Source organism: Diabrotica virgifera, chromosome 9, assembly GCF_917563875.1.
Source record: "Diabrotica virgifera virgifera chromosome 9, PGI_DIABVI_V3a".
Lineage (NCBI taxonomy): Eukaryota > Metazoa > Arthropoda > Insecta > Coleoptera > Chrysomelidae > Diabrotica > Diabrotica virgifera.
In genome coordinates this window covers 223,938,332-223,952,809 of record NC_065451.1, presented here as the reverse complement: position 1 = coordinate 223,952,809, position 14,478 = coordinate 223,938,332, and the positions used below count along the sequence as shown (strand labels likewise).

General features: G+C 34.7%; 1 protein-coding gene across 6 annotated transcripts in view; it reads left to right on the top strand.

Moving 5' to 3' along the window:
• Positions 1 to 14,478, top strand: part of LOC114325085 (rap guanine nucleotide exchange factor 2-like) — an 849,570-nt gene that overhangs the window by 750,813 nt on the left and 84,279 nt on the right. For 5 of the 6 annotated variants that reach the window (XM_050660024.1, XM_050660022.1, XM_050660023.1 and 2 more), the window contains 2 exons: positions 9,213 to 9,416; positions 11,815 to 13,199. In XM_050660024.1, the coding sequence (XP_050515981.1) occupies positions 9,213 to 9,416; positions 11,815 to 13,199 (1,589 nt within the window). Of the gene's footprint in view, positions 1 to 6,653; positions 6,937 to 9,212; positions 9,417 to 11,814; positions 13,200 to 14,478 lie in introns of those variants that run through there. The other variant, XM_028273020.2, reaches the window with a different exon arrangement.

Below are 14,478 nucleotides of genomic sequence, written 5' to 3'. Positions count from 1 at the left end.
GTTTATGATGTATTTCTTGCTATTTGGACCGTACGGGTTTTTCCCATGCTTCTTATGTGGATATTCCATTCTTTTTTCTATTTAGTGTTCATTCGTTTATACACTGTACGTTACATTGTCTTCTAATGTCTTCACTCCTCTTTAGATCTCTCAGCGTCTTTCCTGCAATTCTTCTCAGTACCTCCATCACTATCGTTTCTAGTAGTCTTTGTGTTCTGGCTGTGGCTGGTCTTGTTTCTGATGTATTATTGGTCTTACACTGGCTTTAAAAATTCTTGACTGCACCTCAGTCATCTGATTTTACATCTGATTGGTTCTTTACTGATTACTATTGTTTTAGTTTTCTTTGATGAAATTGTCATATTAAATTCGTTGCTCTTAGCCAAGCCGCACACCAACGAAACATGAAACGTATAACACGTTTCATGAAGATTAAACACGGCTAAAAAAATCTTGAAGTCTGCCTACCAATGAAACGAGTGTGATTCATGCTCATAACACATTTTTATTTTCGGAAAGTTTCATAAATGGCCGGACGTCTATTTGTTTAGCAGTGTTTTATTTCCATGAAACGTGATTTACGTTGCATGTTTCTTTGATGTGCCTTACGTTAAATCTATGTATTAGTCTTTGCAGACTATCTTCATCTTGGGCTATGGCTATGAATATTGCGTTGTCTGAACACATTTTCCCACGTTTTTTATCAGGTGTTTTATTCTTAGAATATTATCATATGAACTCCTGTATATACGTGAGCTTTATCTAGTATATTTATAGTCTATTAAATGACTGCATTTCTAATTACATAGAAGATAACCAAATCAATATTAATCACAGTAGAACGTTGTTTTAAATCCGCTGATAAGGGGGTTTCCGAAGAAAAATGCACATATGTATTTATTTGTCAATGTGTTATCAATGTAGAAATAATGATTTAACCGCAGTTTACATGAATAACTAGGATGTTATCTTTATGAATCGGATATGCAGTTTTAATTCTTGTGTTTCAGTGTTTTTTTACTCAAGAAAACCCAAAAAGTTTTTGTTTTACTCGTTGTATTCAACGAGTAGAGGATTTTCCTATTTTGTAACATTACTGTTGAAAGTCTCACAACTATTTGTATTGTAAAATGCCCATTTTTTCTTTAAACGTACTCCAGATATCGCAATATAAGAGTTTTCTATCTGTCTATTGTCCTTCATTTGTCCAAAGTTGAACGTAGGTATCCCCCTTATTTTTACACTCTTCTCGGTACTTAGGTCCCTACGTATCTTTTTAGGTCATCCGACCATCTCATCTGTGGTCTGCCCTTGCCCATTCTTTATGGTCTCAAGGCCTCCAGTGGGTTATCGCTTCATTCTATCTTCCGTCTCTTTGTCTGCTGTTGTGTCCTGCCAATTTCCATTTGAGAGTAGCTGCATGTTTGTTTACGTCTTTCACTTTGGTTTTATTTCTGATCCATGTATTTTTCTTTTTATCACTTAGCTTGATACCCAGCATCTGCCTGTCCATTGCCCATAGTCTAGGCCGTCTTTTTCATATTTTTTTCTTTATGAAGGTTCATGTCTGTGCTCCACATGTAAGTACTGGTAGGGTAGGATAGGACATATTGATTATATACTTTTGTGCGCAGGTATTGGGCGTATTTCTGTTTTCAGGATATAGCTCATTTTTCCGAATGTCACCCATGCGAGTATTATTCTCCTGTTTATTTCTGCTGTTTGATTTTCTTTACTCAGTTTCATTATTTGCCCTAGGTATATGTACTCCTTGACTTTCTGTATTGTACTTATGTACTTGTTCCTATTTGCATGGTTTCGTTGCCCTCTTCTACGTTTTTCCCATATTTAGTTTTTGTGTAGTTCATCTTTAGACCTATATCGTTTGCTTCCTTATCCAATTGTGCCATCATTTCGTTAAGATCTTTCATATGGTCTGATATCACCGATATGTCATCCGCATCCGCATATCTCAGGTTATTTAGCAGTTGTCTATTGATGTTGATTCCTTTGTTGTGCCATTCAAGTTTTTTAAATGTCTTCTAGTGCTTGTGTAAATAATTTTTTGAATATTGTGTCCCCTAGCCTAATTCCTCTATTTATTTTTATTGGTTTAGTGTTTTGGTGTGGATTGTTTTATTGTGATTGTTGCTTTTTCGTAGATGTTTTTCAACATTTCTGTGTTGATCCTTCGAAATCCGAAGAATTTTCTAGACCGTGTATGTTGTCTTTTCTTTTCTGTAGCATCTTTCAGGTATTCCAGATCGTTGTGGACCTTTGTCATCACTATATATGATCATCTACGAAGCACATTGTTTATGTGGTTCTATTGTCGTTTAATTTTTTCCTATTTCCTTTTACATCCCTTCAATGTCTGTTCGAGGTATATTTTAAAAGTCTTTGGAGAGATGCGGCAACCCTGTTTCAGGCCTTTGGTTACCTTGATGATATCTGAGAGTTTGTTCTTCGTAACATCGAGTAAATGTAGTCTTGGTCACAGTCATTAAAGTGGACACTATCGAATTTTTGAGGTCGACATGTAGTAAATGTACCTCGTGGTCCCTAATAGTTTTGTTTTATATTAGTTGCGCAACGCAAAATAAGTTATCCGCCGTCGATCTTCCGCCTCTAAAACGTGCTTGCTCTTCTGCTTCTAAATATTTGTATTCTCTTTCGATTACATTTTCAGTATTGTTTCATATACCGGACCGGACTGAATGAGCTTGTGGCCGCTATCTTCTGGTAATTTTCACAGTTGTATTTGCATCCCTTTTTATTTATTGTTGAAATGTAAAATTCTTTCCACTCTGTCGGAGTTTCAGCCCTGTTAATACAGTTCTGGAATAATTCGAGTCAGTAGGCCTTACTTCTATATTTTATTTCCTCGAAAGTTATTTCACCAGTGTCAGAGGCATTTCCGTTCTTCAACTTCTTCATCTATGCTTTTCACATTTTTCTGTTATTTTGTGATATGATGTGCCTATCTTTTTCTTTCTCTACTACTTTCCGGCATTTAGTGCTTCTTCTACGACATTTGGTAATATTGTTGCAATTATTTTGCCAAATTTCCTTCTTTTTCTTAATTATTTTTTCCTGATTTCTGCTTGGGCTGTTTTTTATGAGAACATGTCATCCATAACCTTTGTATTTAGATTTTAGATATTTACCATTATTTTAAATTCCATTGATTAGACATCGGGTTCATCTTCTTCTCAATTTAGCGATTCCACAAAAAGAAAGGACATTTCATAAAATATGGTATATGAATTTTCAATTTTATTTTAGCTTTGAGCTTTCAACCTTTTTATCATTTGCGAAAAATGCCGCTTGAAATGATGTTTTTATGATGTTTTAATGATTTAATTAAGGCTTCGGTTAATGGAAGTCCATTAGAAATTAATTAGTGAAAAATTTATTTTGTTTTTACAATGTAATTTTTCGCTTTTAAATCATTCACTTTTAGAACTTAAATATAAACGAAATATTCAATACTGTTTTATTATGTATATGTTATATCTTACAGTTTAAGTTGATTCTCAGTTAGAGTTGACTATTCCTAGTTCGAGTCAACTCCAACTAAAACGAGCAGTAAAAGTTGATTTGAGAAATTTAATTCAACTTTTACTAGTTGGACTATTCCTGAATCGATTCAGTAACGCTTTGTTTACATGGGCGGTTTGCCAACGTTTGACGCCGCGGTTTACCTGATAAACCCAACCGCCGCGGTTCAAGTTTAACATAGAAACAAATGCAACCGCTCAACATCGTACACATGCAACCTTTCCGTCGTCAAATCGCGGCGGTTGTAAGTTTACTAGGGGAGGAATGAGACCGCCAGTCAATCGCTCTCATGTGTACGAACCGCGGCGGTTGGGTTTTTCAGGTAAACCGCGGCGTCAAACGTTGGCAAACCGCCCATGTAAACAAGCTGTAAATGTTGATTATACGAGTATAATCTCACGTGCTTTTTTGATGACTGTGCATCTCTTTGTTTTGACCGTTTCAACTACTTTTCATGATTTAAACCTATTGGCCAGGAAATGAAGCTGAAAAAATGGCAAAAGCTCGCAATTTTTTCGTCCAGCATTGATTTGTACAAAAAATTGGATATAGGCTCATTTTACCCTCTAGTTCATTTTCTATATTGAGCCGTTGTACGCTTTTGGTTTTTTAAGGGTGATAACTACCCCTAAGACCTAATGAAACCCTACCCTAACTACCCCTAAAGACCTATGCATGAATTAAAACAAATGACCAGAGATAGAGATCTTTGGAGACGGACAATACACGACATCACGTCGACCACTACACTCCCTCCGGGGCGTCAGGATTGAAGAGAGAGAACTACCCCTAATTGTAAAAAAATTATAAAATAACATTTTAAACTTTAATATGGTCAACATTTGGTTTTTATGAGTTAAATAATGATTATTTATGCTTTAGGATATAATATCATATTTCAACTTTTAAAACCACCCTTGTTGGGGCTATACCTATATAAAAATTTATGTATAAAAACTTTATTTATCTTAAAAAAATGATTTCGGCTTGCACCGATTTGCATAAAAATTTGGGATTAGGATCATCTCACCCTGTACTTTATATTCTATATCATGCTCAAGGCGTTTATTATATTTAGGGGTGTAAAATACTCCTTATGTTCAAAAATTATATAAAAACATTGTAAACCTTAATATGGGCATTAAAGTCTAATTCCGTTTGCAAAATGGGAAAAATGCAAAGTTCTTCCGTTATTAATTTGGCATTGAATATTTCAAATGCATTTGTCGAAAAAGCTAACCTTTAACAGGCCATATCTCAGTTTGTATTGGTTGCCGAAAAATTATAAAAAAGGATCTTGTTTATGTTTTTAAAAGATAAAATTTTTAAAGCTACAGTTTTTTGATTTAATATATATTTTTGAGTTTTCTCATCCTGTAAAAAAGTCTATCTCCTCGTCGAAATACTGTTACCTTTAACCGCGAATAACTCGAAAAATATTAGTTTGACGAAGAAAACGTAAAGAACATTTTTTTCTTAGAATTGCATTTTTTATCGATTTCCATGGTCAAAATGTAATGAAAAATTTCCGCCCCGGAGATGGGGTGGCAACCACCCTTAAGCTTTTAGCGTACAGCGGCATGATATAGAAACTGTTCCTTGGGCTATTCCCTACCTTCTGTGAAAATTTCAAGTAACTCCATGCTAGACGAAAAAATTCCAAAATGCTTCATTTTCTGGAATAATATCCAATAACATTATTTAATTTCTAGAATCGGTTGTTTGTGTGAATCAACTTTTACTAAATGGGATTGGGAAGAGTATACTTTAACTAGTTAGAGTCTACTTTTACTAGTAAATGTTGAATAAAAATCTTCATTTTATATTTATAATCAACTTTTACTGAAACCAGCCGTTTGAGTTGACTCGAACTAGGAATAGTCAACTGCAACTGGATAATCAACTTGAACTGTAACATATAATATACTATATACACATTCATATTTTAAGATCTACGTCATGTTTTATCATATCTTATAAATAAAAGACTTATAATTTTTTATAAATAAAGATTTTCTTTCTTTTGGTGGCAGACATATTATAACGGCACGGTTTCAAGACAGATCTTTCAGTTCCTTAATCAATAACAACTAAGTATTGATTCCTGATGCAATCCTATTTTCATACAAAATTCATGAATTTCCTTTGTATCTGTCCTAACAGTAGTTGTTGCTCTAAAGACAGACATCTTCTTCCTCTTTTATATAGGCAGTACTGCCTGTTTTTGTTCAACGGTGCCTTTCATTCTGCCCCTAAGTTGTCGTTCCATCTTTTCCTTGGGCGTCCTATCGTTCTTTTGCCTAACGGTGACTTGTCCCTGGTTATTCTTACTATCCTTGATTCAGACATTCTGCTTATGATTTGATTCCACTTTTCTTTTCTGTTCTTTATCCAGATATTTATATTGTCTACCCCACATATGCGTCTGATTTCATCATTTCTTACCCTGTCGTTTGGTCCTTTTCCGACAATCCTTCTTAAGATCTTCATTTCGTTGGTCTTCAGATGTCTTTGTGTTTTGCTTGCGTCTGGTCTTTTACCTCTTCTTCGAAATTGTTTTCGGTTGATAGATTAATTCCCAGGTATTTGAAAGTCATTACTTGTATAATTTGATTGTCTAACTCCAATTTGCGTCTTATTTGTTCTTGATTCTTTGGCTATTACTAAGCTTTTTGTTTTTTGAGCTGATATTTTCATATTCATTTCTTTTGCGTGAATGTTGAATTCGTGCAGTAATCTTTGTAGGTCGTCTTCGACTCTGCTACAACACGATGTCATCAAAGACAGACATAAATAGAGAAACTCTAAAGAACAGTGACTTCAGACTTCAGTAACTTCAATATTCCTTAAGTTAAGCTAAAATTATTGAACTTTTTTGTGGATAAAATACTGTACCAAAGTAATTTTTTAAAATTATATTAGCCTCTTTGCTACAGACGTGCTTAATTTTTTTTGACAAACATAACACTATTGTCTAAAGTTCTGTTCTGAAATCGTTTAAATGAGTAATACTTGTAATATTCGTCCTTGACCACTTCCCCAATATTGATAATCGTAAACGTCATTCATTCAACAGTAAACTAAAACAATACAGCTGGATGGAAACGAAAACAGTTCTCTGGAACCCGAAATACGTTTCATCAACCATCTGCAGACTAAAATTTGTTATCACTATGTCACTATCACAGTCCAGTTAGTTGACTGTTGTGTCTGAATATTGTTTAGTGTATAAAACTTTGTGTTCATGTCGGTAAGATTCATATAACGGTTTTTAAACTATGTATTCAAAGTAGAAATAAACAGTTTTAGTGCGTTTGTTAACAATTACAAAACAAGATCATGATTTTTACAAAGAAGCAAACATATTATTGCCAGGTAAAAAACCGTTTAATATTACTTACTGCTTTACGAATGTCGTGTATTACCTATTAGTGTATAATACCTATATCTTGTCTGATTCAGAGCACAGTTCCTCTTCTTCTTCCTAAAGTGCCTTAGCGTCAATGGAGGTTGGCTACTACAATTTACAAACTCTTGTCTGTCTTCAACTATCATATTTCTAGATCACGATTTAGGCTGCTATCGATCCAACATCCCACTTACTTGAACTTGTTGATCTGGTACATTTTGATGTTTTCGGATTCACTTTGGCTTTCTTAATGTTTATTTCATACCAACTTGTTCACAGAATTGGTCCTGTCAAAGAGTCGTTGTAGATTGTAAACCCAAGTCGGAATCCGCTATCAACACCGTATCACGTCAGCGTATCTGTTGATCTCTACTTCTATCTTATTTAAGTGCCTATCTATTATCTATCATTGGCTCATGTTGACTATTATCACTTTATAAACAATAGACCGAAAAACATTTGTTTGATTATCTTGAGTAGGGTTTAGACTTGTTAATCTTCGCAGTTTGGTATTTTCAGGAAATATAGGGTAGATATTGTCTCTTCGGGGATTTTTTCATTGTCTCGTCAAAATACTTCATCATTTACTTCTTATTTAGGTGTCGTGTTCGTATTCAGACGTTGGCCGTCGTTGAAACTTTCTCTATCCGCTAGTGATGTTGAAAAAGTAACTATTCGTTACAAAGTACTCGTTACTTACGAATACCGAAAGTAACGATTACTACACAGAGAGGCAAATCGTTACTTTGATTACTCTGATTACTTCGTACCAATCGTATCAGAGCGAGTAACAACTATTGTGTCTACTTTGATTACTCTGATTACTTCGTACCAATCGTATCAGAGCGAGTAACGACTATTGTATCTACAACCAGTACACTTGATTACTTTCTAGCTAGACTGACCGGAAAAATGTGGAAATGATAATTTTTCTACAGTATGATCAACAACTTTAATTTTGTATGTATTGCATATTTTGTATGTATTGCATTGGTTTTATTAGAATTAGACCAGGGCATTTAGGGGGGGGGGGGCATACAAAATACCTACCTACTGAGAAATACGATTTTCGATATGATTACCGGTACTTATATACAAAAGTAACAAAAGTGATCATAGTAATCAAAGTAACGAATGCTGTAAATTATTACTTGTTATATCGGATTACCTATACAAAATACCTACCTACTGAGAAATACGATTTTAGATAATATCATGATTACCTCATATATTATGATTACCGTTACTCAAATACAAAAGTAATCATAGTAATCAAAGTAACGAATACTGTAAATGATTACTTTATACGAAAGTAACGATTTGTACCGAATACTCGAAAGTAACTATAATCAACATCACTACATCCGCTGCTGCGCGAAATAATTCTTCTGCTATGAAACCACACCATTGCTTAATATAACGCAACCATGAAATGAAATTAAAGATGATTCAGTTTTGATTATAGAACAGGGCCTCCACTATGTGCTTATACCCTTATACGTATTTCGAATTTAACCTTACCCTCATCGGGGCACCGTATAGAGTCACTGACTCTAGTTCCTGACTCTTTATCAATCAGTGTCTTTCTCTCTACTTTTCCTTTATAAGGCGAAGCAGATAGTATTTAGGTCCTCTAATTATATGGCCGAAGTATTCTGTTCTTCTCCTCTCTATGATATTTATGAGCAGACATTTTGAATTCATCATTTTTTAATCTTCATTGGAAGTGTGCGAAACTCACGATATTTTTAAAATCCGTCGATAGTACCACAATGTGAATACTTCTAATTTGTTTAGCATTGTGGTTACATACAATAGGATAGATCACACATAACATTTCAGGGCCTTCTTGCGAATATGCATTGACAGGCTTCTGTTACATAAAACTGGTTTCCAGGTCATAAAAGCCGTACATGGTATTTTGATCCTGGTCATTATCTCTTCATCAGTGTCACAATTTACATTTAACCAGCTGCCAAGTTATTTAAAGTGGTTTATCCGATCTATCTTTTCTCCATTAAGGGAAAGAAGACCTTGAGCTATATTAATCTTTTCACCTGCCATCCACCATCCACTCTCTTTGCAATGTTAATTCTAAAGTCCCTCCGTTAACTTGCATTCACTGACTAAATACGCTAATGTCTGTAGATCTTTTAAATTTTCTGCAAGAATGGCTATATAATAGGAATATTAAAACTTTTATGTAGCTAATCCTTATTAAAGCTTATTGTTTCCTTTTCAGTATGCACAAAACATCCCAAGACAGAATTTGTACCACAAGTGCTCGAGAGGGTCGCATTCATCAGACACGAGTTCCGCGTACAGCGGATCAGACACTATGGCCTCCACTCATTCAGAACTCGACGGAGACGAGCTGGACCTTACGGGGCTTGTCGAAAGCATCGTAGACAGCGACGAAGAAGACGATTTAACAGAGAGTATGGATGTAAGTATATTATACTGTATCTAAGATGTAACAAATATTCCTAAATAAAAGCATATGAGTAATTTCGTGACAAAACATCTCGTAACGCGACAGTTCGTAACCCCACAAATCGTAACGCCGTCAATTCGTAACGGCGACCCTTCGTAACATAGACAGTTCGCAATCGCACCACCTTAAAAATCGCACCTGTTAAACCTGTTGCCCGATATAAGTGATTTTTTTAATATGTTATAGCCTTATTCTTTAACAATATCGCTGTAATAATATTGTTGATAGACAGATAAATTGTCATTGTATACACGGTGTACCAATCAAGCTGTGATGTTTTCTCAATGTTCACCACACACTGTGGAATATTCTATACTAAATTTACAATCAAGATGCAGCAGCAATAAACAACCCAAGACACGTTAAATACTACTAGGAGCACTACCGAATCATAATTTACAATGTATATACATTGTAATTCCCAAATCATGATTTCCAAAGTTTATACATTGTAAATTATGATTCGGGAGTGCCCCTAGTAGCATTTAACGTGTCTCGGTTTGTTTATTTCTACTGCATCTTGATTGTAAATTTAGTATAGCATTTATAAAATACTGAAATTAAAATCCAACTGTAGCCTCATGTTTTTTAACATTCTGTGTTTTTATTCATTCGCTTATGTTGGACAATAAAAAAGTTAGGTACTTCAACTAGCCTTGTTTTCCTCAATACAGGGTGTTTTTAAATAAGTATGGCAAACTTTAAGGGGTAATTCTGCATGAAAAAATAATGACAGTTTGATTTACAAACGTATGTCCGCAAATGCTTCGTTTCCGAATCCAAGATAGGGGATGTTGAAATTTTTTTATCTACATACTAATGATTTATTTATTGCTCTAAAACCGGTTAAGATATGCCAATGAAATTTGGTGGGGTTTAAGAGGTAATTATTGCTCCTTTTTTTATATACAGTTAGGAATTTAATATTCACCATTGCCGCGCATACGGGTAATATTACCCTTAAGTGCGCCAATGGTGAACATAAAATTCTTAATTGCATGTCAAAAAATGCACAATAACTACCTCTTAAAACCCACCACATTTCATTTGCATATCTCAACCGGTTTTAGAGCAATAAATAAATCGTCAGTTTGTAAGAAAAATTTCAACACCCTCTATCTCGGAAACGAAGCATTTGCCGACATACGTTTATAAAGCAAACTGTCATTATTTTTTCATGCAGAATTATCCCTTAAAATTTGCCATGCTTATATAAAAACATCCTGTATTGATGAAAAACAAGGATAGTTGTTAAAGTAACTAACTTTTTTATTATCCAACATAAGCGAATGAATAAAAAACATACTCATGAAGAGAAGTATCCATTCTCAAATGTGGTCTCGAGGTAAGAAAGTAGAAAACTCAAAGAGGTACCACAAAAATGTATATTATAAAAACAGACTGTTAAGAAAACATGAGGCTACTAATTTGTACTTACATAAATAAATTACAATAAAATTTTGGTTTTGAACAGTTTTATTCGTGAAATAATCGCAACAAATTGTACTCGATCTCTAAAATTATTATCGAATTTTTGCCCTCGTCATAATTTAATAAATTAAAACTGTCAAAGTATCACTCGAGAAAAATTCGATAATTTTAGAGCTCTTGTGCAATTACTACTGATAATTCGATGAAATAAAATTATTTTGACATAATATTTAAAAGTCAGATCAGTAGACAATTACAATGGTTTTGAATTGTCGTCATGGAAACCAATATCGTCGTCGTGGTAACCCATTATATTGAAAGTTTGGTTTTGACAACCTTGTCAATGAATTAATTTGTGTATTTTCACTTCTAAATAAAAATTGATATAACTCTATTTTTTGTGGCTTTTTTCCAAACGTACGGCCCTAGAAAAAATACTGTTCCTAACTCATGCGGAAAGTGTCTTCCCGCACTCGACTGCTTGCCCGAACTCCGCTATCGCGTCGTTCGGGTCAACGGCAGTCTCGTGCGTGAAAGTATCACTTTCCGCACTACTTAGGAAAATAACTATAGAATTAATTGGTTTTAAAAAAAGTTCTGCTACTTTTAGTAGCACTTTAGTAGTAGTTTAGTACTAAAGTATGCAAAATGCGTCCATTGTATACATTCAGTAATACTAAATTTGCTAAAAAAACTAAATGTTAGCGTATACGGTTACGAACTGTCGATGTTATGTGTTACGTACGTTAAGTGTCGCCGTTACGAATTGATGGTGTTACGAATTGACGGCGTTACGAATTGTCCGTTACCATTTATGGAGTTACAAACAGTCGCGTTACGAGATGTCACGGAACCGAGAATTTTCATTGCTTTGATTTCAGTTTTGTATAAAATGCTAATCTGACATGTTAATTTTCAGAGTTTAACAGTACGGGACAGAGTCAGAGACTGCCTAGAAAAAGAACCGTCAGAACGAACCGAAGATGACATAGAAGCATTATTAGAATTCACTCAACATTTAAAAGCATTTACGAACATGACATTAGCAGTGCGACGAGCCCTGTGTGCAGTTATGGTATTTGCAGTGGTAGAAAAAGCTGGTACAATAGTGATGAATGACGGAGAAGAACTAGATTCTTGGTCAGTGCTTGTAAATGGCTCCGTAGAGGTTGTGATACCAGATGAACCAAGTCAGACGTTGTATATGGGTGATGCATTCGGCATCTTGCCGACCATGGACAAGCTCTACCACAAAGGTGTCATGGTTACTAAACAAGACGATTGCCAATTCGTTTGTATAACGCAGTCAGATTACTATAGGATATTGCACCAAGGTGAAGAAAATACGCGAAGGCACGAAGAAGAAGGAAAACTAGTCATGGTAACGGAGCTACGAGGTTCACTGGAACCTGGAAGCAACAGAAGAGGTCATGTAGTTATTCGCGCCACCGCAGATAGGCTCATGCAACAACTAATCGAAGAAAACTCACTTACAGACCCCACTTACGTAGAAGACTTCCTTTTAACTCACCGGGTGTTTATTCAGAGTCCTCTGGTTGTAGCAAGTCAACTGTTAGATTGGTTTAAAGATACCGAAGTGCGAGATAGAGTGACAAGGGTGGTGTTGCTTTGGGTCAACAATCATTTTACAGACTTCGAAACTGATCCTGATATGATTGAGTTTTTAGAAACATTCGAGCAAGGACTCGAATCGGAGAAGATGGTAGGGCAACTAAGGCTTCTGAATATAGCCTGTGCAGCTAAAGCGAGGATACGGAACGTGGTCTTAGCTAGACCTAACAGAGACGAACCCTTGAGTTTTCAAATTCTTGGAGGATTCGAACGAAACTTCGGAATATTCATTTCGAAAGTGGATAAGAAATCTAAAGCGGAAGACGTAGGCTTGAAACGTGGTGATCAGATCCTCGAAGTCAATAACCATAGCTTCGAACATATGTCCTTGGCTAGAGCATTAGAAATCTTGAGAGGAACGACACATCTAAGTATTACAGTTAAATCAAACCTTCTCCATTTCAAAGAAATGCTTAATACTCCGGATAACTCCCCAAGACCAAGGAGTAGAAAGGTTTCCGATATAACTAATTTAACTAAGGTTCCTGCAGATCCTAGGGCTAGGCTGTCTAGTGTAGATGGTAATATCATCCTTGGCCATGATACTCCTGCTTCGCAACCGATCACCATAAGTAGTCCTGCGAAAGAAGGAAAGAAACAGAGCTTTATGACGCTGGGAAGACTGCAGAAGGCGCTGATGAAGATGAGCATTTTTCCTAAGAATATGATAAAGTAAGTAATAGTATTTTTTTATAAGAAATCAGATAAAACTAAAAAATTTTTTTAGTTACTATACTTGATTTAGAAATGTATGATAACACAGGTTTCTTGGCAGAACCGTCTACTGTCTGATATTCTTCAGTCAAAATGTCCTTTGATGTTCTGTCTTCTACCAGCTGTATCCTTGGATTTAACTCTTCAAATCAAATAGCAAACCATATCTCTCTATATAAACCAAGTTCAAGCTTCTAACTCAGTTCTATATTCTGCTCGAAATTGAGCAAGACTCAACCCATTTAAGACCATGACTCAATCGTGTATCTCTTCCTGTCGTCAGGTCACTGCAATTGAGCTTAACCACATCCTCATTTGTAATAACGGCTTCCAAAGTATTAGTTCTGTTACATCTATTGACTTTGAAATACCGGGTGTCCACTTATATTTTCCCCCATTTTGACTACCTATAACTTCTAAACGGCTCAATATAAAAATATGCGGTTTTCACTGAAATATTTTATTTTAGTAAAAGTTTTGTCTGAATGGATTGAATTTTTTATATCGCTTTCAAATACAAAATAAAATATGGCGGATTTTTGAAAAAAAACGTTGTTGACTTTTTTTTAATGGAATATCCAGTATATTCTTTTGTAAATTGAAAGAAAGGTCATTCACCTATCTAGCGATATAAAGTTTTTCAAAATCGGTTGTCAAATCACTGAGTAATTAATTTTTAAAATGAGAGGTGCAACGTGGATATCACATACTTAGGTATGTGATTTCCACATTGCATCTCTCATTTTAAAAATTAATTGCTCAGTCATTTGACAACCGATTTTAAAATTTTTTATATCGCTGGATAGATAAATGACCTTTTTTCAAGTTTTTAGGTAAGTGACCATTTTTTATATCGCTTTTAAATAAAAAATTTCGGATTTTTGAAAAAAAAAACGTTGACTTTTTTTATTAAAACACCCAGTATATTTTTTTGCATCTTGAAAAAACGGTCATTTACCTATCCAGCGATATAAAAACTTTTAAAATCGGTTGCCAAATGACTGAGCAATTAATTTTTAAAATGAGAGATGCAATGTGGAAATCACATAACATAATATCATTTTGCTCAGTATGTAATTTAGGTATGTGATATCCACGTTGCACCCCTCATTTTAAAAATTAATTACTCAGTGATTTGACAACCGATTTTGAAAAACTTTATATCGCTGGATAGGTAAATGACCATTCTTTCAATTTACAAAAAAATATACTGGGTGTTCCATTAAAAAAAAAATCA